At 29.0% G+C, this 26,072-nt stretch overlaps 2 protein-coding genes and 1 pseudogene across 13 annotated transcripts; 1 reads left to right on the forward strand and 2 right to left on the reverse strand.

Annotated features, from left to right (window-relative positions):
* The first annotated feature begins 3,055 nt into the window (after positions 1–3,055).
* Positions 3,056–4,425, forward strand: LOC149890707 (uncharacterized; annotated as a pseudogene). Its single transcript, XR_016450766.1, has 4 exons — positions 3,056–3,235; positions 3,315–3,528; positions 3,613–3,780; positions 3,924–4,425. The product of XR_016450766.1 is annotated as an uncharacterized LOC149890707 (transcript).
* Positions 4,426–8,165: 3,740 nt separating this feature from the next.
* On the reverse strand, positions 8,166–25,646 carry LOC145202446 (TNF receptor-associated factor 2-like). 10 transcript variants are annotated; one of them, XM_090083327.1, is made up of 7 exons: positions 25,401–25,638; positions 20,937–22,957; positions 19,620–19,764; positions 17,210–17,368; positions 16,754–16,894; positions 8,674–9,570; positions 8,166–8,326 (listed from the first exon to the last, which is right to left on the reverse strand). In XM_090083327.1, exons 2-6 carry the CDS (start codon positions 21,101–21,103, stop codon positions 8,719–8,721), a joined length of 1,464 nt encoding a protein of 487 aa, XP_089939453.1. In that variant the 5' UTR covers positions 21,104–22,957; positions 25,401–25,638; the 3' UTR covers positions 8,166–8,326; positions 8,674–8,718. The 10 variants fall into 10 exon arrangements, with proteins under 10 accessions (XP_089939453.1, XP_089939455.1, XP_089939451.1 ...); XM_090083329.1 differs by lacking the exon at positions 19,620–19,764; XM_090083325.1 differs by having other exon boundaries at positions 8,166–9,570.
* Positions 12,645–15,693, reverse strand: LOC149890708 (uncharacterized). 2 transcript variants are annotated; one of them, XM_090083324.1, is made up of 2 exons: positions 15,350–15,693; positions 12,645–15,160 (listed from the first exon to the last, which is right to left on the reverse strand). In XM_090083324.1, exons 1-2 carry the CDS (start codon positions 15,691–15,693, stop codon positions 14,809–14,811), a joined length of 696 nt encoding a protein of 231 aa, XP_089939450.1. In that variant the 3' UTR covers positions 12,645–14,808. The 2 variants fall into 2 exon arrangements, with proteins under 2 accessions (XP_089939450.1, XP_089939449.1); XM_090083323.1 differs by having other exon boundaries at positions 13,287–15,160; positions 15,350–15,632.
* Positions 25,647–26,072: the final 426 nt, after the last annotated feature.

The following is a 26,072-nucleotide window of genomic DNA, read 5'->3' on the forward strand; positions in this document are numbered from 1 at the left end:
ATACATACATACACTTGAACAAAATAAAATGAAACTAACTAGTGGTAGTTGAACTTGCAGTTTGATCTCATCGGGAATTATTGTTGAATGCTGGATTTCATAATGTCTTCTTAACTTTATGAAACTAATGAAAACTCTATTGCATTTATCAAAAGTGCATTTGACTTCTGAACCTCTCGAAGTCAATCCATGTAAATTTCGAAAATGAGAAAAAAGGATATGTAATGATGAAAAATATAATCTACAGAGGAAGCACTTCATAATTTCATTCGGAAACCATTTTTAAAAAAAAAAATATTTTTTTCAACGGATTTTATTATTTAATTCGTTGAATTAATGGAATTTCAAAGACTACGTAATATGTTAACTTTATTCCGTTAACTTTGTTGTTTTTGGAAACGAATTACTTCTTTAATTTAACGGAGATACGCAATGCGTTACTTTTTCTAACGGATTGTTCTTTAATTTCAAATTTAAAAAAACAAACCTTTTTGTAAGATTTTTAAAGAAAGCTTTAAAACCATTAGATTAATGTGAAAGAAAGTGATTTATCTCAGAGTGTAAACTATATTTAAAACATCAGCTTTACAATATAAGAGGTAGTTCATTCTTTAGGCAATCACAACAGTTAAATTTAATGTTTAGCAATGAATTATCAGTTATTCATCGGCAGCTTAATGGATTAAAATTTCTATTAATAAAGTAGGTCCTCAAGCTGCTGGCAATCCAGAATGGAAGGAAAAATGTTTGTAAAATATTCAAAGAAATAACGAATTTTAACTTGATAGTTCCATGAAATAAAGAATGGTAAATAGCTTTTTCCTTATTTTGGATTTGGGTAGTTAGTTTTATGATTAAATTAGTAAGTACTTAATGCTCTTTTCATTAATACTTTATGTATGTATACTAGGGTGACAATTTTTTTTTCAACTTTTTAACTTTTTTTGGAAATTGATAAACCACTATGTGAATAGTTGTTCTATCTCAGCTTAGAAGTTTACTAAAAAATATGCAGCTCAAAAGTCTAAGAGGAAGAACTTTATGCAGAATTTGGGTTTTATGCGAATAACTCATGCTTAACAGTTTTTTGTGGTATAATTTTAAAAAAATAGCATTTAAAATTAAAGCAACTATATACTAATACTTTCTCTTTAATAAATATGTTGAAATTTTCCTAGAATTTCAACATATTAATTAAAGAGAAAGTATTAGTAGATACTAGGATATTTTGCCGTTGTTCTACATTTTAATATGAGCCAATAAATTGCTGAATTATTCCGATATTTCTTTCCACACAATTATTTGTGACACTTAAGCTTTTAATAAAAAAAACAACGTTGTTGTAAGATTCAAGATCTTTTACGTTGCCTTTACTATGAAAGGTATGAATAACCATACCTTAATCTCACTAACTAAATCCAGTTTGATAAAAATAAACCAACTTTCCTCTGTAATCAAGTCTTTTAATTGAGTATTATCATTAAAAAACAACAACTGTTGGCTTTTCTAAATTTATAAGTTCTATTTCAGGTACTTTATGTGAAAGTAAAGTTTCGACTTAAATCAGCTAAAGCCATAATAACTGCTTTAGAAGACAAGTACCAAGAATGAGCTTGCATACCCTTCAACAATGCGTTACCTGCATTTAAGTTCAATTTATGCATCATTAAAAGCTCTTAAGTCATTTAAAACAGAATGCTCAGCAAGACTAGACTTCAAAAACATGGGTGCATGGAAAATTGCGACTATGAAACACATCTTAGAAACGTTTTCTTTTTGTTGCTTATGTTGATAATTAGTTACTGGTGATGAAGTTTCAAGTGTCAAGTGATCTATGGAACCTGCTATAAAATGAGCTGTTGGACAGACACCAAGCTGATAAATTTAAAAATCTATTAACTTATCAGAGTTAATGTTAAAATAAAAAGCAAGATATTCTACAAGATGCTTGTAATCATCCCTCGGAGAAGTTGTGTTATTCAGAGAAAAGTCTATGAAACTCTTTGCTTCAAAATACAAGCTGTATGTATCCCTGAACCAAATGTGAGTGAGTTCTCAGAAAACCTTTTAAATCTATATTTAGCATCAGGAGCAAAAATTAAAGGCAAAAATTCCTTCCATCGCTTCCTAAAGTTGGAATAAAGTGTATTATTTGGGCCTTTTATTTTAATTCCAGTTATTGCTTTGTGCACATGGGTAATGTGGAGTTCGTTAATATGATGTCGACACATTAACCAAAGCAGTGGTTTCTATAAAAGTCTTGTTAAAATCATAATTGTTCTTTCCAATCTTCCTGTATTTGTATCATTAGTGTCATTACAAACTACAAAAACAGCAATTCAATCACGGGTAATTTTCTGCTTCAGTTTTTTATTCAAAATAGCTAACTACTTTACACTGCAAATCTAAAGGGTTCTTGAAGGTTCTGCGGCTGTTCTTCAAAGAACCTAAAGGTTCTTAGAGTCGACTTAAAGAACCCGTGGGTTCTTCACGTACCTAAATGGTTCTTTGTAGAACCGCCTACTTTTTTAATGGAAGTTTAAAGAACCTTTAAGGTTCTTCGCATTAATTGTTAGAGTAAATATCTTAAGTTTCCTCTAAAGGTTCTTTAGAAACTCTTTTCATCTTTTTTAAGACGCCATTTTGTTTTTTTACTCAGCGTGTTAGTTGATTATAACGTGGAATCTTATAAACTTGACTAAACATGAATTCTGAAAAAAAAAAGGTGATATACTGCCAATGGTTAATAGCTGCCATACGATTTTATTTTATCAATTAGTAAAATTAATTTAGGATACAATATGAATTTCAGATTCTACACAATGATCCCAATATTATATTTAAAACGTAATTTAGAATAATAGTAATCATTTGCATCATATTGTCGTATAAGTTAGATCAAATTTAAAACTACAATTATTTTTGAATTTTCAGTTCAAATTTGGAATGTAAAATATATGTAAATGTATGTATGTATGTTATATGTATATAATGTATGTATATAATATACGTATATATAAATCTTAATGCTTATGTCAAATAAATTTACTTGTAATGGCAGCCTACGCTATTGGAAAGTCTAAAAAATAAGTTCAAGAAGGAAAGAGCCTTTTTAATTAATGTTGAGACTGTTGCTATCCATATAAGCAAATTTGGGAATCCAGCTGGAGAATGCAAGTGCACAGAAGATTGTCTTGAAAATGACCAAGCTTCTGGTAGGACAGATGGAGACTTGGTAAAAATTAAGTTTATCTGTTTTGGGATAAAATAGTAAAAAAAAGATTTAATAATTATTGAAAAATAAATTTCTTTAGCCACATTCTCTGCCTATTGGTGAGGATGATGCAGCTGTAGCAAAACATCATCAGGATATGATAATTGAATACCGTAATCTTTGTCCAGATATGAATATGCTGATTGATTGTCAGCAACATAGTTTGTTTATGTGAGCAAAGGATTTCGATGGACGTCTTTGCACAATTGATCTAAAAGCTAAATACCCATTGCTCTGCTCTGCTCAATCGGTAGGCTTTTAACTACTCTCTTGATTTTATTTTTTGTGTGTTCCAACTTAAAAATAATCTTTATAATAATGATGTTAAAGCTTCTTAGTGAAAATGAAACTGAGATACTGAAAAGATCTCGATAAAGAACTTCATCAACAGATGGAGGGTATGGAAGATAAAATCTTAAGCTTGGTTAAATTAAAGTGTAAAGACAATTTTATTTCTGAAATTTTTGCTGAAATTGAGTGTGAAATTAATGAAAGCACTAAGAGAGGTAATAAATTTTGTGTAATACAAGAGATTTCTGTTTTCCAAAAAAATTATTGCTAAAAATTTTTATGTTTTTTTCTGTTAAATATTGTTTTATAATTTGATTCTGTCTTATGTTTCTATTGTAATTTTTTTTTACTATTACAGATGCTACATTCAATAGAGCAATTCTTTTATTTCCACAGCTATTCAAAGAATCTGTTGAAACCTTGGTTACATTTGATGACACTCCAAAACAGAATGCACCAACTATTGCAATCCCTCAAGCTCAAAGGTTGACATCAAAATTTTGTAGAGTTATCTTAGATAGCCAAGAAATAGTTGAACATTATAATAATGTTGATATCTCATTAGCGGTGACTTGTATATTTGCCTCTTATTTTATTTACGATATACAGTAAATAAAAAAAGAGTCCTGTTCAGTTGAAAAACACATTTTTTTGAACACATCATATTTGGTGTATCAAATAAAGAAGTCCCTGTAACAATTCACAGGATGGTAAATACTTTGTGCAAGGTTATTGATTTATTTTAAACTTATTTTATATCGAAATCTTAACTTCAACTGCCTAACATAATTTTCAAATTGTAACATTTATAAAGCAAGAGAGAGAGATTTATTAGAAAATGAGTAAAATTTCACCTTTTATATACCGTCTATTGTTTGTTTAGGTTTAGCTAATTCTACGAAGGGAGGCAATAGAAACGTTTAAAATAAAGCAACTTTTAAATTTATTTTGTCCAAAAGTCTTCTAATTTTTTATTGCTTATAATACATGCTTTTTGTTAATCTATTCGTTTTTTAATTCATCATTTTGCATAACAAGTAAATGGTAAAATGTTAAATCATTTTTATCACTTGATATAAACTTTTTGAAAGAACATGGATTAATTTGTTTGAAAAAATAATAAGTTTTAATAAAATTGTTAGGCTAAAAAATTATCCGAAAATTCAATAATAATTATTAATTATGGTTTTTTTTTTAAAAAAAAAAAAAATTCAAAGATTTGTCTAGTGAACATTTTTTCAGTCAGATGTCTTGAATCTGGAATAGTTCTTCAAAAACAGTTCTTTGAAGAACCTTTACAAATAGTTTTTCTTTTAAAAAAAGGTTCTCTTTAGGGTTCTTTGAAGAACCTATCCGGATGATTTATCGGAACTATCAAGAACTCTTAGGTTCTTCGAAAAACGGTTTAGGGTTCTTTAAAGAACCTTATCGTAAGGTTCTTCCGAAGAACCCGTACAAAGGGTTCTTTGAAGAACCTCTACGGGTGCTCCCTCAGCACCAACGTCAAGAACCCTCAAAGGTTCTTCAGAGAACCATTCGGCTTTTGAGTGTACCATCAAAATGGAGAACAAACTTTTTACCTGTTAATTCATCTCTATAAATTTCTCGTATTTCAATACCTTTGTGTACTACAGCTTCATAGCGTTTCTGCCTCATAGTCTCTCTATTTAATTTTAAATCTTTCATTTCTACACCTAAATAGTTCATTACACAAGCAATAAACTTAGTTTGATCTCTTTAACTTATCCCTTTTCTTAACTTAAAGGTGTTTTCGCTGCTATAAGACCATCTCTGGTAATAACATAATGATCAATAGTTATAGCTTAATGTGTTTGTTTTTCTTTATTCATTTCAGATATTTGGATTTCATTGGAATTGTCTTCTTTCTGCTTCAAACTCATATCTTCAGAATCATAAGATAAAATATAAACTATAAAGGAGTTTTTTTTACAAATGCTTGATAAGAACATAAACAATTTAATAAAGCAAATGAAAACCTGATTCTAAACATATTCTTCCTTTATTGCAATTGGGTTCCACTTTCAGATCATAATTAGCTGAAAGACACTTATTGACTTCAAGGCATACACCAAAATCTTCTTCAATTTCCATTATGGGTTCAAAAGCGCCGTCTGCCACCATTTTCTTCCTGTATTTTTCATACCTTACATATCTCTCCAATCTTCTTTCAACTCTTGCTTTTAATTCCTTTTTCTCTAATGTGACTAATGAACTGAACTCTTTCATTCCTCTGATCTTCAATGAATGAAAGATCTTCCATATTACTTTCTTTGTTTCTAGTCATATCGATACTCTGACGGATTAGTTCTTTATGTTTGCTTTTCCAATTTCAAAAAGACCTTCAATTTTACCTTAAAAAAAACTACATATACTAATATATTAACATACTCTGCTCATTAAATCTTAGTATGAAATATTATTATACAGATCTACATATAATACAAAATAATTTTATGTCATTACTTGAAACTCTAATAAAGATATATCAAATGATTTTGTAATATATGTAGATCTGTATAATAAAATAACTATAATTTTTTGTTCTCTGATGTCAATCTGACTTGTAAGTTTTTTTTGTTGTACCATAAGCTGCCGTTTTTTGTGAAGTTTTACAAAATTTTCAAGAATTTTTGATTCAGAAATTAGATAGTTGCCAAATCCGCAGAGTTTCCAGAGGTTTTTTATTTTTCGGAGGAGACAATTTTTTTCACTTTCTCGCTGACATGTGGGGTTTTCTTTGCTAACCGTATCAAAATTTTTCCAATTTTTTTTTAAGCTTTTAAATGGATTCGACCTAGAACTAATAAGATATTGGTAATTTCTTAAAACTGTTCAGTAGTAGGGAGCTTATAAGGCTTTTTACGCCACAATAGCATATTTTGTATTATGCTTTATTAACCACAACAGCATATTTTGTAATTGAATTCAAATCAAATAAACGATTTGATGTATATTTAAGCTTTGATGGAATGAAATATCTTTTCTTCATTATACAAAAAAGTTACCTCCCCGAAAAACAAGATTTTAAGAATGTAAATAATGTTCGGCACTTACAAATAGACATCAACCAAGTTAACTTTCCTTACTTTTGAATTATCAAGACTTATATTGATAGCTCTAAGTCCTTGTTTTTCAAAATAGTTACAGATGATTTGGTTGATGTAAATTTAATAAAAATGGCGGTACATGAAAAACCATTAGAAATGCCTAAGAAATCCAAAAAAAGAAAATATAAGGAAAGATTGCGTGAAAGTAAAAAAAAAACAACAAAGAGTAGCATCGAATAAAACAGGTCTTGAATGTAACTGTAAAAGGTTGAAATGCTTCGAAATTATTAAAAGAGAAGATGGATTTTTTTTTTTATTAAGTTATTTTAACTCTCTAGCCAGCAAGGATGCTCAAGATTCGTATCTTGCTAGTTTAATAACTTTAAATGTTTCAAGAAGAAGACCACGAAATATGTTAATTTTGAATGATTTATTATTCGGTAAGTACTAGATATTTGAAATAGCTTCAGTATTTTCTGTAATATACAAGTAAACATTATTCAGTTAAACACTATAGGAAACTTAATGTAATAATTGTCAAAGAAGTAATAACATAAAATGTTAAGTAGTGTAAAGAGAAATTTATATAAAGTACTCAAAAACGTTTCTGATATATATTAATGATTTTATTAACTTGACGAATCTTAAAGACAACAATAATAAAAAAGATTACATCTTATCCCGAATATACGTGAATTAGGAGTGGATAAATTAGGATTATGGAAGAATTTACTTGACGAAATCAAATAAAACCGAAGAAATTAGCGAAAAGAACATAAATAAAGTAAAGGCTACTTTCGCTACATTTATTTCAAAAGTGAAGAAAAAACTAAAACAGGCAGAAATTGATTCATTTATAGAAAAAGAATATGAATGGCTTCAAGAGAATCTTTTGACCAATAAAAGAAGCCACTTTGGTTCTGGAAAACCACATAAACATTGGGTGGTCCTTGGAGAGCGAAAAGAGAAAAAATAAAAGAACTAGGTGTTGAACATCATTGCGCTATTTTTAAACTCTGCAAGAAGTACATTTTTTAAAAAAAGTCAAATGTTTTACAGAAAATTCAAAAAAGTTAAAGACATTTTGGATAAAACCTTACCTTTAAACACGAGTGTAAAGCAAGCTCTTGATTTAAAAGTGAAAACTGACCTCAGCGATAAACAATATTAAATGATCAAAAACTAAGCTCTTGGACACATATTTATCTTCTTTTTGCACGATATTTTAGTGAAAAAAGTTAAATGCCATCCTAAAAATTTTTTTTTTTCTCTGATTTCAGTTGTTCCATTAATATTTCTAAAGCTGTGTTTATATAGATGGCATAACAATACCAATAGCAGCAGCTGAAATAAATGGTAATTCTGCCAGAACCATCCAAATATCAAGTAGAGTAATGTACCAAGATGTTATGTATTGGCTTGAAAATTCTAAAATTTTAATTAAAATTATTTTTGACGCGTGCAGCCAAACCTTACGCGCGCGTGAACGCGTATACACGCAATAAACGCGTCAAAGGTGCGCGTAAAAAAAATTTTCTTAACAAATTTGAATTCTTTGACCCATAAAACTATCATTTTCACATATAATATGTTTATTTACAATTTTTATCAAACTTTATTGTATTTTTGCCGTTTTTTGATCATCCTGAGTCACTGTACTGCGTAAGACTCGCTAGCCGTGATTTGACCATCCCTAAAATGGATTAACGATTTTATAAATTCAATTTTGTCAAACAAAATTTTTAATTTTTACAAGAAGAGTAACAGCGTAAAACATGTAAATATAAACACAAATGCAACAAACTCCAAAAGTTAAGCGATTCTATATTGCAATGAGTCTCTTCTTTGAGTCACAACATGGGAATGCATCACTATCAGAGGTTGGCAATCTCTGTGTAATCGGTAAGGAATCATTTGCAAAAAGAAAATTTTATATACTTTTTATGTAAGAAAGCAATAATTAAAAACAAAAAATATTCCTGATGGAATATTTTTTGTACGACAAAACTAAACACCTCACAAAATTCAACAAAACATTACATTTTTGAAGGCTCTCCCAATAAGAATTCGTTTCTTCTGTAATTGCTATAAATGAATCTTGCTTTCAATATAAATTGCATCGTCTAAAATGAACCTTTCATTTATATCTGTTTTTTTTGCAAATAATGGAACACCAGCAGCAATATTCATTTCACGGATAGGTTTAGAAAAACTAGATGAGTTCTTGTCAGGAGTAAATGACTCCACGATATCATTATCTGGATTTTTTGCTCGCAATCGGAATGTTACTCTGTTTTGAAAGGGCCATTTATGAAGAGCGTCATAATCAGATTTCATTAACACAAAAAATAGAGAAATGTACGATCCTTTGCCCGCCCCATCACCGTTCAAATATAGCCGAAGACAATACTTATACCCAAAGCGCAAAGTATAGCATGGTGCACTGTGCAATGCTGGCACTACACCTGACAATGCATCCTTTGATCTTTGTCTATATGATGATATTTTCCACAAAAGATGCCCATCATATGAGGTATTTTCTAAAATTTGCTGGCTGAGTTGCAAATCATTTAAACTACTACTTAACTTTTCATGAGAACTTTCAACCGTACTTAACTTTTGATTATAATCATCAAAAGGTATTTTTTTTGAACTAAGTTCTTTTAAATCATTTACATGCAACTCTAACGCAGCAAAACGACTCGCATTATCGTTTGATTGTTTTTTCATATTTTCATTCGACTCGGTATTGAACTTTTGAATAGTTTGTAAAGCTGTATTCAATTGTTCACGAAGAGCAGAGTTCTCGTTTTTCAAATTTTTTAAATCATTTTTTAATGTCATCTGCGTGAGATTCATTTTCTGTACAAAAAACATCATAAGGCTATTGTGAACTTTCACATTTGATTTGTAATGGTCATCAAGTGGACTGGATACCTGTAAAACACAAATACAAGGATAAGAAAAACGAAAAGAATGATATCTGTTTAAAGCAGGGTTCCTAGAGACATAACAAGATTTTCTCCACTTTACTCAAAAAAATAAATTTTCCCCTCATTTTATCTAGAAATATATTTTTCGGCGTATGTCTTACTGTAGTCAAAAAAATTCTTAAGGTGGTCCTCCACAGAATAGGCTAACTTTTGAAAGCAAAGAGTTTTTGATTTAATTTTTTCACCAAAAATGTGGTTCTATAAACTATTTACAAAAATCAACTTTAAAAAAAAAAAAAAAAATGTCTCGATTAGCCAATTATTTAAAAAATGAATGAAAAAACTAGCATTTTTTGTGACAAGCTAGCAATCAAAATACTTATCATGTCAAGCTGAAAATTGGTGTATATACTCATTGAGTTATATTAATCCGGATGAGAGAAGCATTTTATATTATTCACAGTATATAAAAAGTTACAAGATTTGAAACAAACATAGAAAAATTGGTGGACAAGTGGCCAACATTAGTCTCATAAAAAAGTACTTTCCTTATTTTATTTTATATATCCTTCTCTCATCCGGATCCTTTTTAATTATGTGAAAAATCAAAAAAAAAATTAGATAAAAAGCTTAAACGAGTCCAAAGTTATCATGTTTTAAAGATTTTTATTCGAAGCAAAACTTTATTCTGAGAAAACGACAAATATATAAAACAAAAGAATAAAACTATAATAAAAAGTTCACAAAAAACATATCAAAACCCTCCAGGAATATATTTCGAGTTTTTTTCTTCATCATCTTTGTCTAAGTAACCCTTTAAATAAAATAAAATAAGCTTTAAAAAAAAAAAATCTTTTTTTATTATAAAAATAAGCTTTAATGAGTGTAGGACCACCTTAAACTTATTTTTATATAGATACTTATTATCATTTATGTTCTGTGAACTCTCAAATGAGTAACTTGCCACACTACTTTTAATTATAAATAAAATCAGTGAAACACTAAAACTAAGCAGATAGTTACAGTAAACATCAACTTATTAGTTTTTTGATTCTAAAATCTAAAACACTTTATTAAAGTGATTGATTTCAGATTGCAATTCCTAAGACATGCACATTAGATAATTGTTTTAACTAACAGCGTTATATCTTTCTTAATTCCAGTTTTTGACACAGATTAAAAATCTTTATCCAGTGACGTATATAGTTTGTCGAGTTGATCATGTTACTGTATTACTTCATTGATTTCTGAAAGTAGTATTAGGTTTTGACTACGTTCACCTTGTTGCAATACTTTGTCACAGTCAGTAGATGACAAGTCATCTTTTTTTGAAAAATGACTTAACACTTTTTCATTTTAGTTAGAAATTCACTTGCAGATTCAGAAACAACTTGGATTAAATTACGGCAGAATACAACAGTATACCACTCGAACATTTTTGATTCTTTCAATTGCAACCAAGTATTACATTTATTCATAGCCTCAGATTTTATAAAGTAGCACTCAAGAAACTTACCAAAAGTTGGAAGCATTGTTAGAAATTAACCATATCAACTAAATAGGGGTTTGTTTTGTTTTTTCAGTAAAACAAAATGAACAGATGGTTTGCCAAACCATAAGCTTCTTGTCAAATTTATCAATTTTACTTGCTTTTAGTAAAATGTCAGGCTTTTTTCATTTCGGAGTTGTCTAAAATTGATTAGAATATAGGACGTGAAAGACCAAACAATAGTCGTCCGTCATTCCACAAAACAAGAGGTGGAAAGCTGTAGTATTTACAAAAATGAATGAAATATTTTTTTATTACAAAACAATTTACCATTCAACCCCTTGTCATTTGACTTTCTGTCTAGAATTAAAATTTTAAAATTTGTCATTTGACTTTCTGTCTAGAATTAAAATTTTATTTATCTCATTACGATAAAAGAAGTTAATGAGCAAATTAGTCATCGACCGAAATTTCTTTGTCATCTTCATAAATGAAGTTTAGTTTTAATCAATAAAAAGTACACAAAATTTTTAAACCTCTAAATTTAAGAAATGCAGACCATTTTTTTGGCACACTAGGTAAACAAGGAATACAATATATAATATAAATGTAAAACCCTTACTTTCGTACACATCGTTTCATTTCCATATCGTTATTATTCCGAAATGATATCGGAAAAAAATCATCGGAACGACAAGAGTTCCGGTATATACCGGAAATAAACTAACTACAATAGCGGTTAAAATTTTTATGACGATATTACGTCGTAATCATTCCGATGACACTTTTTTTCTCCGATATCATATCGGTATGATAACGATATGGAAATGAAACGATACGTAGACCCTTAGTAAAAATTACCAATTTTACTGCAAATTTAAAAAATACGAAAGAACACTTTTAAATGATTGCAGCTTTGAAAATTTAATAGCTGTAGGTAAGATTGCCAATATTGTACCCCCTAAGACAAAATTAAAAAATGTTGGCAATCCACTGAGTAGAAACCTGGATTTTCAATTGGATTTCATAATTTAGGGACTGTTTGCTGTAAACATGTTTAAAAAGCTCAAAATTTAAAAAGCGTTAAGTCTCGAAGAATCAAACTAAAAAAATAGCGCTAAGAGTACAATTAAGGAAACTAGATCCTTAATTGTACCATTGTAATCCGATATTGTACCACTTTCTTGATTTCAATTACTTTACAGCTTTGCAAATATTTTATGATTTTAGATTTAAGGGATTTAAAGAACTGATCAAAAAAAATGGTTTTTATAAAATCAGCAATTGGAAATATTTTACCAATGGGTAAGCTAAGATTAAAATAGTGAAGGAAGGTAGATATTAAAGATAGTTATACTAAATAATGTAAAACAATATATACTATATCTGTTTTAAAAATAACCACACTAAATATTGTAAAATAAAATACATAAAAACATTATTTTTGGCAAAAGTTTCAGATATATTGTGTCTGTTTTTGATTAACACCTGCACAGTCAACATGACACCAGCCTTGACATATTGGTAAAACTGAACTAGAGAGTGCATCTTTTTAAGGACTGCTTGTCAATACAAGAGTGATACTGAAATTTTTCTTTTTTTGTTTAAGTAGTGAAGTTCATTTTGTAAGTATGGATATTTCTCTAATTGGAATCTCAAAAGGAATTTGTTAAACTTTACACGCATTTTTAACGGTCAGAATGGTTGCGTCGCACTATGAATCCAAATCTCAAAAATGTGGCCATAAGTCGTTTTTTAAAAGTATTCCAATATATAAATATTTTTTATAATTTAGAAAGAATATTTACCCAATAGCTGAAAAAAATATTTTGCAGAATTTTTAATACGTTCTTTATATGTTTTGGGAGTGATTTATTGCGCTTAAAAAATAAAATAAAAATTTCCAAAATAATTCACGAATTTTTGTATTTTTTTAAATAAGACAATTTTTATATTATTATACAACATTTGTAAACTTTTTTAAAATTTCATTTTCATATATTATTGTTAATATGGTTTTAATCAAAAAAGAAGTAATAACTCGATTTTTTAGCTTTAGATTTTGGGTTTTTGAAGAAAGGAGTAAAATTTTTAAAATATGTATTTCCCCGGTTACAAAAAGTGATAAAGCTTAAAATGTCCACTTTTCACTCCTCCTAAATTTCTATCACATTATTATGAACGTATTGGGTATAAAACAAATAATTTTTTAGCTGCTCGAATTTGCTCCATTTTGGTTTTATGTCAATTGTTTCAAAAAAAGACATTAGAAAAAGCCCGGGGGGGGGAGGGAGGGGTGAGAACAACAAATGCAAGACTTCATTTCAGCATTTTTATAACTTGAGATCTTTTAAAGTTTATATATATACCTTAAAAGATCTCAAATATATATACACACATACACACATGTATAAACCAATATTTGCAACATTTAGTAATATAGTAAAAATTATTTTTAAAAAATATTTATTGTTCATCAAGCAAAAGGTTTAAAACTTCAGAATCTAAGTTAACAGCACTAATAGATTTAGTTTTTTTGAAGATGAATGATGATACTATTGGATCACTACGTAACAGCAGATAATGATATTGGTTTTCCATTGCATTTTTTCTAGAAATTTTACATGTATGGTTTAGTCTTGCATTTCGAATGTATTTGTTTTGTGCTTCCTGTGCCTCTTCTGAGTAAATACCTATTGGGAGTTCAAAGCAATCAGAAATTTGATAACCATGCTCTAATAGCTTGTGAACTGTAGGTGGCATTATGTACCAGTTATATTTTTTAATTATTATTTCAGAAGTAGCTAAACAATATTTTTTGAAGGCCCCCAAATCAAGGTGGTATCCACTGCACACAGCCTTCATTATATTTCTCAATCTAACAATTATTTTAACATCAACTCCTGTAATGTCTGCAAAAGTATCTGCATTGTCAAATGCTCTTCTGGCTGTGTTACCTGTGTTTGAGGAACCATAGCCATGCTTTGGCATATCGACAACAAGGCTGAGCTCGCTTCTAAACCTATTCTGAATTTCATTTTTTTGCTCAATAACAGAAAGCTTATGTTCTTTTGATCTAGCCTGATACTTTTTAATTTTCATTTTATATCCTAAGTGTAGCACATACTCAAAAAGTCTAATCCAACAATGTAAAGTAGATAGTCCCATAGTAAGAGATTTTTTATTTGGAGTAAACATTCTAATTTTTACTAGATTGTTCATCTCACTCGGTTTTGCAAAACAAATATTGCACGATTGTGATGAATTCGAAAACATGATAGCATTTACTGACTTGCCATCCAACATAGTCAAGTCAACAACAATTTTAATTTTTATGGAACAGTGCTTTTTACTACTGAGAAGATCTAGATCTAAAATATAGACTTGCAGATTTTCGATTTGTTTTCTAAGATTTATTTCTTCTGCTGCAATGAGTTCATTTGTTTCCTTTAGGTATTGTAGTTCAAGAGGTCTACAAAAATGAGGGCTGGATGGTTTAGGATTATTCCAGATGTTTGAACCCCCAATTTTTAATTTCAAAGGAACTATTACAGTTTGAAATACTGACTGTTCATTCTGCACTCCAGTAGTAAGATCAGTATCATCAAACCTTTGATTATAAATACTTTGTGAAGATGCACCATCCATGCCACATTTCAAATTGAATACTCCACGTGTAACTGTTTCATCTAAATTTTGAAGCTGCTCAGAATTTAGTTTCAAAATTCGAAGCAAGGTATGGTTAACCATGTTCTACAAACTACACTTCGCAGACGTTTCTGTAATATGCAAACCCTCTGGATAACAATCTGCTTTTGATTTTAGGATTGCTTTTAATGGGGGATAAATGTCAGCATTTTGCATCAGAGATGAGTTTCGAATAATCTGGTATTGTAAATCACTCAAATCACATTGAATTTTAAGTGATAAAGCTTGATCAGCAGACATCATAATTGGATGATAATTATCAGATTGGTAAGTTTGGCCTGGTAGATCTTTAGAAAACATTTTAACATTTTTTCCCAAATCAGATTTTCCAGGACTTGATTTTGCACGTACAACAGCAGCTTCTGCTAATTCTTCAGTTGTATGAGTTTTAGCCAAACTAAAATAAAAATAAACAACATCATTATTTGATAAACTATTTCCATTATGATAATTTCAAAAATTGATACTATGGAAAACTGCCTTAACCACACAAGTGTGGAACTGTGGGTGTATATTTTTATTAAAAATTATGTATTTAATCAGTGACTTTTAAAAACAAAAATAGCAATTCTAAACTAGAAACTACCTTGAAACTTTCCTCCTTTTTGTTCTTAATGAACACTCTATCCATTCTTTTTCTGGTCGTCCAGTTTTTAAAGTTGAATCAAGTTTAGTATTTTGATTCTGAAACAACTCACCCTCTAACCAGGCCACTTCTTGTTTAACTAATCTTTTAAAATTACGATTATGCTTTGCATATTTAACCCGAAATTTATAAATAAAAAGTCTAATTTTTTCTGAGAGTTCTGCATCAGACAGTTCTTCATTGGTTAGCAATTTATTTTTTGCTTCAGTTTCTAAAACGGCTTGCAAATTCGCATGATTAACACCAACTTCTTGAATTACGCTTATAAGTTCTAATCTTTTCATATTTAATCAACAACAAAGAAAAAACACCTGTATAATCTTCTAGATGCACTCTTTGCAATTAATATTTTATGAAAACAAAGCTATAAATTTTCTTTACAGAAAACGACTCTATATTGAGTTTAAATACAGTTTACATCTGTTTAAAGTAAAAAGATTGCACAAAGTTCACTTTCTGTTAAAAAAAAATCGGAAAAAAGTTTTGGCCACTTTTTTGCAATTTGGACTCATTGTGCGTTGGTACAATTAAGGATATGCCTTGAGGTACAATTTATGCAACTAATCTGACATTCAGTTAGTTAAAAAATTTGACAACTAAAAATAAGATATTTTAAATTCTAGGTATTTATTTTGAATTTAGATAAATTATGCTTTAACATAAATACACTGAACAAATCATATCTTCTACTTTCTTTAGTGAAATACGCTTAGCCATAAAAACCTAAAATAAGAAATCTCCAATAACAAACCAACAAGAGCTTACTCTGGCCTTAATACAGTTGGATGACAAAAAAAAAACAGTTGACTACTTAATTTCATTCAGCAAAGGTAAAAAATAAATTAAAAAATTTCTTGTGGGTTGTAAAAATAACGAGTTATGTTAAAAGTACAATATAGGCATCGGTACAATATTAGCAACCTTATCCTACAAAGTGTTAATTTACGCAAAAATTTTTCATTGCTACCGAGAGAAATTTCGGGCCCTGGAGAAGTTTTCTTAAGGAGCCCTCATTCTGATCAATTATATACCCAGGACCAGTAAGAAGCGTGCTCTGGTAATTAAAAATTGAAAATGAAAGTTAATTAAATCTTTTAAAATTCAAAACTATTTAAATCTTTTAAAGATTATTTTAAAAAATTATTTGTACACACACGGGGCCCCGAGAATCTTCCCCGTCCACCCCCACCACCCTCTCGGCAGCCATTTCGATGCTTATGTAAGACCATAAGCATCGGCATGAACTTTAACTTTTGATAAAAAAATTTTTTTTCCTAGAAAATCTGCACTCTGGTCAGTGCTATATGCTATATGAACATCGAATTTTAATAAACCATTACTTACATGTTTACATCCAATCAGTCTGTAAACGCAAACCTTTTCCCAATTTTTACATTCCTTAATATGAGTGATTAAATTTTCTCTTACAACTTGTTCGCCACAACCTAGTGCACATATCTCTTTTGCTTTCAGACATAAATGTTTCTAAAAGGATTATTTTGAACTTAGAATTATTGTAACGTAAAAATTTTCTTAGTTAAAAATTTCTGAAAATTATGTAATTTTACTGAGTTATTTAAAAGCTAAAATATATAAAAGTTCAGATATATAAAAAGTTAAGATATATAAAAACTAAGATAAATAAAAACTAAGATATATAAAAGCTACGATACATAAAAGCTAAGATATATAAAAACTAAGATATAAAAAAACTAAGATTTAAAAGGATAAAGTTAAGTTATAATTAACGTAGCTAATATAACATCTTTGTTAAAATTTTTTACTATTCAGAAAGCTTACATTTTTATCTTTTACAACAACTTCTTCATTACAAAATTCACAGAAGTAAAAAGAATTTTTGCAAGCTGCTTCCCTATGCCTAACTAGATCTTTTCTTACTACTTCTTCCCCACAATTATCACATAATTGAATTGCATAGTCACAAAAACCAAAGTGTTCCTAAAATAAAATTAAACAAAAGATAAAATTTTAAAAAATTAAAAGAAGATAAAATAAAAAAAAGTTTTATCTAATTAAAGTTTTTAAAAAACTAAAGTTCTGCTAAAAAGTACAACACAACAACAAGGATATGATTTATCACAATCATGGTGTTTGCAAAATATTTAGTTACACACTACAATACTAAAATACAATAGAATATACACTGCAATAGTTACACACTACAATACAATACAATATACTTTATTTACATGATCTATTCTAGTGCTAAGTCATTACCAGGGTACATAGGAGTCGCCATTCATCTTGTTGAAACTGAAACTATAATACTTAGAATAATATTTCTTCCAAGAAACTTTTATTTCCAATTTATTACTCGTAAATTGCTTTCATTATTAAAAACTACTTGTTTCCAACTTTACATGTACCAAGTAACTCTCTCCTTACATCATCTTATTCTGAGCTTCTGAGAGTAAGCACCAGTTTTATGATATATTTTATACATAAAATGATTCTTGATGTAAGATTAAGAGAAACTGGCTTCAAATTGACAAAACAAGAGATTCAAGGCCTTAGACGTTTCTGTGTGTTTAGTATTGGAGCATATGTGAAGCCTGTCTTGCATCCCAATTGCAGCACCAGTCAGTGATTTGCAGTGGTTAAAACTTCTGTAAGCAACTGGATTGCTAGCAATCAATGGTGCACTAAGAAAACTGTGCTCACAACTCTGGTATTTGAGTGAAGAGCTGGCTGGTATAAGAATAAAAAGCTGGTATAAGTACAAGAATACACTAAAAAGTATATCTCTTGATCAGTCTAAGAATCCAAATTTAAGACTGCAAGACTTGTGTCATATATAACTTGTGTCATTTCTTTGAGATTCTCACCATTTCAGACTCCTCCAGCTGTTTAAACAGTGAACAATATAACAAGTCAACCAGGAAAAAGCATCAGAAATAATTGAACTTTTGTACAATATTGAATTACTGAGTGATGCTAAGATCCATAATATTGCGATGTTATCCACATTTTAATTTGTATTTTACCAAATGCTATAAGGTTGGAAAGAAAGTTCATTTGTACTTTCATGAAATAATTTAATTCATTACAATCCTACAAAATTAACACCATTATTATCAACAAGTCTCCATTTATTAGGCAAGGAATAAATCCTATCTTTGTAGAGGCTGCCTGGATTCACCTTGAAGAATTTATGAATGTTGGCTTGGAGTTAGCAAACATCATTGAAGCTTTTTTCTGACATTGCAGAGCATGGAAAAGGTGATGGAGAATATAGTGGGTGAGGCAAGATCTCTTACCTCATCTCTAAGCTTAAGACAATAATTTTGCCATATGTAGCTGCATATTGCTGTGCGGAAAATAAATCTTTCAGTTCTATGGCTGAATTTGAATGAACTTCTGCCCAAAATACTGTCAGATCATAGACATTTTTGACCCAGAGCAGTTTCTATCTAGAAAAAATGAATTGGGAGGGTGAGAGGTAAACATTTTGAAACAAGAACCAAACTAACAGCCATATGTAGGTTGATTATAACATATTCTTGTATTTCTCTTACATTACAAAATTTGAGAGTATTCTTGCATATAGATGGGTCTCCTTGATCCAAGATGACATAAAAATGGGGACTTAATTACAACTTTTTAAAAGCAGGTTCATTTTTTGTTAAAAAATGTTCCTCTATATTACTTGAAGAGATGCTTACCAATTTCAATAAAATTGGCTGCAACTTAAGTATCAAACTCTAATACCTTCACAGTGATTGCTGATTAACAGCTAACTTTTTTTTTTGTATATAAACTCTAAAAGCCTCTAAAAATATTGAACTTAAATTTTTTTATCTTCTTTAAGATGCTTTGAAAAGTAAAAATAAAAACAGTTTTTTAACTTTTGATATAATTTCTCCGAAAAAAAAAAAACAAAAACAAAAACAAAAACAAAAATTTTAAAGAGAGAGAAGGTCACCTTTTGGGAAACTAGCCCTCAAAGAAAATCTCATAAATGGCACGTTGTAATTGGCTAAAATTTCAAACAGAATCTTATTCCTACTTTAATCATGGTAGGTAAAACTGAGCAACCATACTGAAAGTGAGCTTGATTTAGGGAATAGTCTTACAAATTTCAACATGCATGAAATCAATTTAATTGCAATTTTAGTAATAAAATATGAGGGGTTCTAACTACCTTATAGGGTGTGCTAATAATCTAAACATCAAAAAACTCTATGCTCACTTTTATCAGTAAACATAATGCACCATTCCAATGGCAGCTTTCATAGTATGGACAATAAAACTCCAAAGCAAGAATCTCTTTGTTAGCAAATCTGTCAACAAAGAATTTGCATTCAGCTTTGTCAATTGGGCACTTCAATATCTCACTAGCAATAAAAAAAAAAAAAAGAAATAATAACAGCTTTATTAGTAGACTGCAAACTTGCTGACAAAAGTTGATAAAAAAAGAATAGAGAAAAAAACAAACAAATAAAAAACAGATAGTCAGTTAAGTTTATCTTGCCAAGTTTTGTTTAGTTTCACTTGCTTATATTACTGCCAGAAGTTCTGCCACCACTAATGAGGTATACAAATTCATGCAAATATATTTACTTATTTGAAAAAATAGAATTTATATGCACATTCTAGGTAACCTTCAGCTTTTTAAATATTCCTGTATGTAGATACAGGTCAGAAAATGCCCTTTGAATTCTTCAAAATGTTAACTTTTCTCTATATTTTTAAGGTTTAAATGTGTAAGGTTTAAATGTGACTATGTGGTGAATTTTTGTTTCAGGCTATTTATAAAAATTTATTTTTTTAAATTTTTCATCTGCAATTGATTACATTCATCAAAAGAAAATAAAGTTTGTTGAGGGATTCTTTCTTGTAAATTCCCAACACAAAATTTAAAGAAAGGCCGAAAGTTTTTGTTAGCTTTCTGTTTATAAAGACTAAATTTAAAATTTTTTTACATTTTTAATTTTTTTACATTTCTGATCAATATCAGATTTACTCTATGCTTGAAACTATCTTATCAACCAAATCTATAATTTTGATAAATGGATAAAGTCAAATGGAGAAAGTTTTATTTAGAAATTTTGTTACAAATTTAAATGAGAGTTATTGATAGTTGGCATAATAAATATTTTCAGTATATCAACATAATCTCAAAACTTCTTGATGTAAATTTACTAAGCTAATGCAATGGTGAAAATAAGTGTAATGATAGATGGCAAACAAAAATTCAGCGTTAAAGAAAAAAAAGATTTTTTTTTAATATTTCAATGTTTAAAAGACACTTTAACACTTTAAAAAACATAAAATTATTTCTTGCAAAATGCTAACTGTCTTGAACAATTTCTTAGCTACCCTTTAAAATGGTTAATTTTATAAATTTTTCTTGCTGATTTATTGTCATTGATATATTAACGTTTTTCGATTATAAAGTATACATACCACTTTACTACTGCAATTCTCCTGCACAATTCATAAAATGTCAATATTTTATGAATTGTGCAGGAAATTGGCAGTAGTAAAGTTGTATGTTAATATATACCTTGATACCGTTTCTACACATTGTCGACAAAACCTCTCACCACACTCTGTTTGAATAGCGTTATAAAGTAACATTTTGCATTCTTTACACAAATACTTGTCGTCAAGATTTCTGACAGGATCAGCTATTAGAGGTTTATTCAAATCCAAGAACCTCGAAATGTCCATTTTTTAAAAAATAACCTATATCTATATACTCTCTCAGTTCCAAAATAGTTCTGGTTCTGTTTGTAACTTCAAATAGTAGTCAAAACAGAAGCAAAAAGTAAAGGTAAAGGTAAATAAGGTAAATAATGTATTTTTGACCGTTTTGTTTACTTTTCTGAAGCTAGTTAAATGAACCTGGTAAATTTTCTTAGAATCTCCTTCGAATATTTTCTGAGGAAACTCCCGTGGAAATTTCCTAGTAATTTTTTCGAATACTTATTTACCGAAGCGACGATTCTATAAGATTTAATTTCAGTTGGGAAAGTACCGTGGAAATTTCTAAGATTTTTTTAGAAACATGACGAAAAACATGACGAAAACAGGCGAAAAATACGGTAACAAAGTGCGAAAAACACGGCATACTTTAATAAAAATCGTAAAAAACACGGAATAAACACGGCATCAAAATGCCACATTTTTATTCATAGTGAAATAACTTCAATAAGCAAATACTGTGTTTTAACTAGAGTTAATAACCGCAATATTTCGTACAATTCCGGAAAAATAAAATTCTTGCGGAAGGATATTGAGAATCAGGAATTTTTTTTTTTCGTACCGAATTTTACAAAACAAAAAAAACCGTTGATGTTCATTTCGCAAATGCTACTTACGAAATGTCGCCTTTCGCAAGTTGAATTGCGAAATAAAACTATTTTGCTACATACGAAAGTAGCGCTTACGGAAGTCGCACTTGCGGAACGAGCTCTTTCGCTAAACGACGTTTTATATCGACGTCATCAATATTTAAACTTTATTTTATTTTGCGTTTATACATAGTCCAAGAACGAGTAGGTACAAACGGCGGGGCGGAGCGGATCATTTAAACGGTACTAAAGCGAGTTATATTTCATTAAACGAACAAGAAAAAAAACTATTCAGATATAATTTAAATTCACTAAAGATGTAATATTTAGAAGGAATTTGCATATTACAAGTTCATTAAACGACAAAAAAAAGTATATAAGTTTATAATATTTTATAAATTTTATGAACTCAAAAAACAAAGTGATCCGCCGATTTATATTAAGTGATCCGCGAAATTTTTATGAAATGATCCGCTTAATATTTTGATTGTTTGAATCAAACTCCTTTAATTTTATTAATTGTTCTACCAAGAAACAAAGTGATCCGCCTAATATTTTGATTCTTTGAATCAAACTCCTTTATATTTAATGATTGTTCTACAAAAAAACATGGTGATCCGCCAATTTATATCAAGTGATCCGTCTAGTTTTATGAAGTGATACGCCTAATATTTTGATTGCTTAATCAAACTCTATAAGTTTTAATGATATATTAAGTGATTCGCCTAATATTTTGATTGTTTAAATGAAACTCTGTAAAGTTTAATGATTGTTCTACAAAAAAAAACGTGATCCGCCGATTTATATCAGGTGATCCGCCTACTGTTGTCATCGGCCAGAGTGAATGTTTATTGCTTAAAAACAAAATGTTCCTTGAAATTCTTTTATTCAACTGCTTAATAAACTGCTTAGTCATCAAAATACTTTTCTTATCACAAAATTCTTTCTCTTCTTAAAAATCCTCTTTAAATCTCCTAAAAATTCTTTTCTCTTAAAATCCTCTTTAAATCTCTTCTTCTAACAAAAACTCCAACTTCCAGATTCTTTCTTTTTTTTTTTGAGCTTTTATAGCTTTTGTTTGTTTTCCAGTTGTGATATCTTTTCATTTATTTATATGGCAGGTTGATGAGTCTTTTCTCAGTTGTTTTCAACTTAATTCTTTTTTGCTTTATCATTTACGAATCTTCGCGTTTACGTCTTTTCCACCTATACCCATCTACCCGCCAATCGTCTAAATAATAATAATAATAATAATAATAATAATAATAATAATAATAATAATAATAATAATAATAATAATAATAATAATAATAATAATAATGATAATATATATATATATATATATATATATATATATACCCACATATACATTGCATATACAATAAACAACCACAATATTTACATGCAACATCACTTGGCAACAAATAAGGAGAATTTAAACTTTTGTGTGAACTAAAAAGAACATGGTTTAACAACTCATCAATTTTATAGTTAGTAGGTTTCACAGTATAAAATAAAAACAGATGTGGCAGGCAAAAAGGTGAAAATTGCTGGAACTATTTGAATTGCTTTATACATGGAGAACAACTTCACATCATATAAATTAAGTGACAGAAATCAGGACAACCAAAACTATTGAGTAAAAAGAGCAAAAATATAAGCAAACAAAAAAAGTATCCAGAGGTAATAATAAAAAATACAGCTGAGAACAGACCAAGTTTATACCGAGGTACGAATTCCTTATAAACAAAACAGAAAATTTATGGAACATATTCAGGGTGTTAGCTAGCCTAATCATTAGCCAAATGGCACCGAGTATACTGTAGAAATCCCAATGGGTTTAAAGTTTCCAAAATTAAATACCTCTTTTTTTTTTTTTATTAGTAGTAGTGGTAGTGGTGGTAGTAGTAGTAGTGGTAGTAGTAGTATAGTAGTAGTAGTAATCTTAGTTGGCCTAATTTTCTAAATTGCCTAGCTCTGGCACTACAAATTTTGCCCTCATGTTACAATATTTTGCCTGCTTAACAATATTAAGTTACACAGAATGTAATTACGAATCTGCCCTTATGTCATAAAATGTGCATAGCATAAGGGCAAAAACTGCACTCATGTTAAGCTACATAGTAACATCAGGGCATTTGTCATAGAAAATAGAATCAGGAGTAATAAAGTAGCAAGCATGGTAAAGAGATACAACCTTAGCCGATGGTTAAGATCAGAAGCAAGATTTGATCCTAGAACACAAAGGGTAGATGACTCATTCAGTACATTACTGTTCATAAATATAGGAAGATCTAGATTTTTGCGACAAGGATTCCCCGAAAAAAATTTAGTCTTATCTGAGTTAGAGATAATTCTCTATCAAAAAAAAAAAAAAATATTATAATTTTATTTTCATTACAAAATTATAAGTTTAATTTTATAAAAAAGTTTTAAAAAGTTATAACTTTGAAAATATGTCTCACCCATTTAGGGCTAGATGTTTGGGTTACATGAGGGCTTCGAACCGGGATTATAGATATATTCCTGTTTATCATAAAATATATTCCTGGCTAACATTCCGACATTGCCACAAGTCAACAAATGTAAACAGTTTACAAGAACAAATTACACAAATATTTTGCATTAAAAAAATTTATTTAATGAGTTTTAATAGTAATAAAAATTTTTAACAATAATAAAAAGTATAAAAAATTTAAACAAAAATTACTTTTGGTCTTAAGTCTTCTAAGTAGTTTTTGTTTGAATTTTTTATTCTTTTTACTAGTATATACCTACATTATCAAAAGTGAGTTGTCAAAGTGAGTTTCTAATTCACTCGCTGTTAACACATAGCTATGTGTTAACAGTGAGTGAATTAGAAACTCACTTTATATACTACTACTAAATTATACTTTATATACTACTACTAAATTATATATACTCTAACAAATTGTAATAATACACATTTTATATACTACTACTAAATTATAATAATAATTTTAATAATATAGCAGTTACTATATTGTTATAATTTATGATTGTTTTTAAGCAAGTACAATGAAAGCATATTTGTGCTCAAATTTTAAAAAATCATAACACAGATACTTTTAAACAGCATGTATAAAAAAGGTCATTTAAAAATATGCAGATTATTTTCTATAGTATGTCTTACACTGACATAATATAAAATAGACACAAGCATGTAAGTTTGCTATGGAGCCATTTTACAATAATAAATAAATCTTCAAATAAATTATAATAAGAAAGACAATTTTTAGCTTCAAAAAACTGTTGCATATTAAATGACATCTTGAAAATATTCAATATAATGTTAAATGACATTTAGAAGTCCTTTCATATTTATTAATAAGATATCTTGCTTTACTGTAGCATAGCCTTAAGTAAAGGATAAACTATGCCTAAGTTAAGTTAGATTTTACTTTAAACATATTAAAAGAAACAAAGCTATATACAGTCTTGTAGACTACATGTAGGCTACAGTCTACATTGTAGATTACAGGTATAACTTCTTTAAATGTGTTTAAAGTCTAACTTTACTTTAGGCATCGTAATTGATTTTTACTAGTATAACCCAAAAACTATGCTATTTACTACATTATACTACTTTAGTATACAAATATATTTAAAAAATACAAATACTATACAAGTGCACTGAAATATTGCTGCCTAACCTTTTCCATGATTCACTTGTATGACATAAACTTCGCCTGCCTTAGGATTGTTGAGTGTATTCTATCTTCATTATTGCTCTTAGCGATAAGATTTGCAATAAACTCTATTATAAGGTGCTTTATGCAACCTGTCAAAACTGGCACAGTCATTTATTAAAAAGTCATCATAAAAAAATTTAGCAATATGTTTGTTCAGGTTGAATTCGTTTGCAGAAATTTAACTATTAAAAGTGCCGTTGTTGCGTTAAAAAAGGTAGTCATTAAAAAAGTTAAAAAATAGTTCTGCGCATGCGTTACGCATGCGCAGTATGGTCAAAGAAGTTTTCGTTAGGGAATGAAATTCAATGATATATTAAGAATAACTAGATGTCTAAGTGCCGTAAATCGGTATAAGAAAAAGTGAAGCAAAAATCGGCCATTATGGGGGGCAAAATCTTTACGCTATTTATCAAAACAAAACAAATACGAAGCTTTTGATTTGTTAAATTTGCCCTCCAAAATGGCCGATTTTTGCTTCGAAAAATACGCGAAAGTTAGACATCTAGTTATTTTTAATATATCATTGATGAAATTAGACGTTAAAAAAGTTGCATTTTTCATTAGGGTATGTAAAATATTAAAAATTAGTTTATACTTCGCATTAAAAATGGGGTTAAATCGTATTTTATGTAC

The sequence above is a fragment of the Hydra viridissima genome, unplaced genomic scaffold, assembly GCF_058129835.1.
Source record: "Hydra viridissima isolate aposymbiotic clone 2 unplaced genomic scaffold, HvirCarnegie_v1 scaffold_3, whole genome shotgun sequence".
In the NCBI taxonomy this organism is placed as follows: domain Eukaryota; kingdom Metazoa; phylum Cnidaria; class Hydrozoa; order Anthoathecata; family Hydridae; genus Hydra; species Hydra viridissima.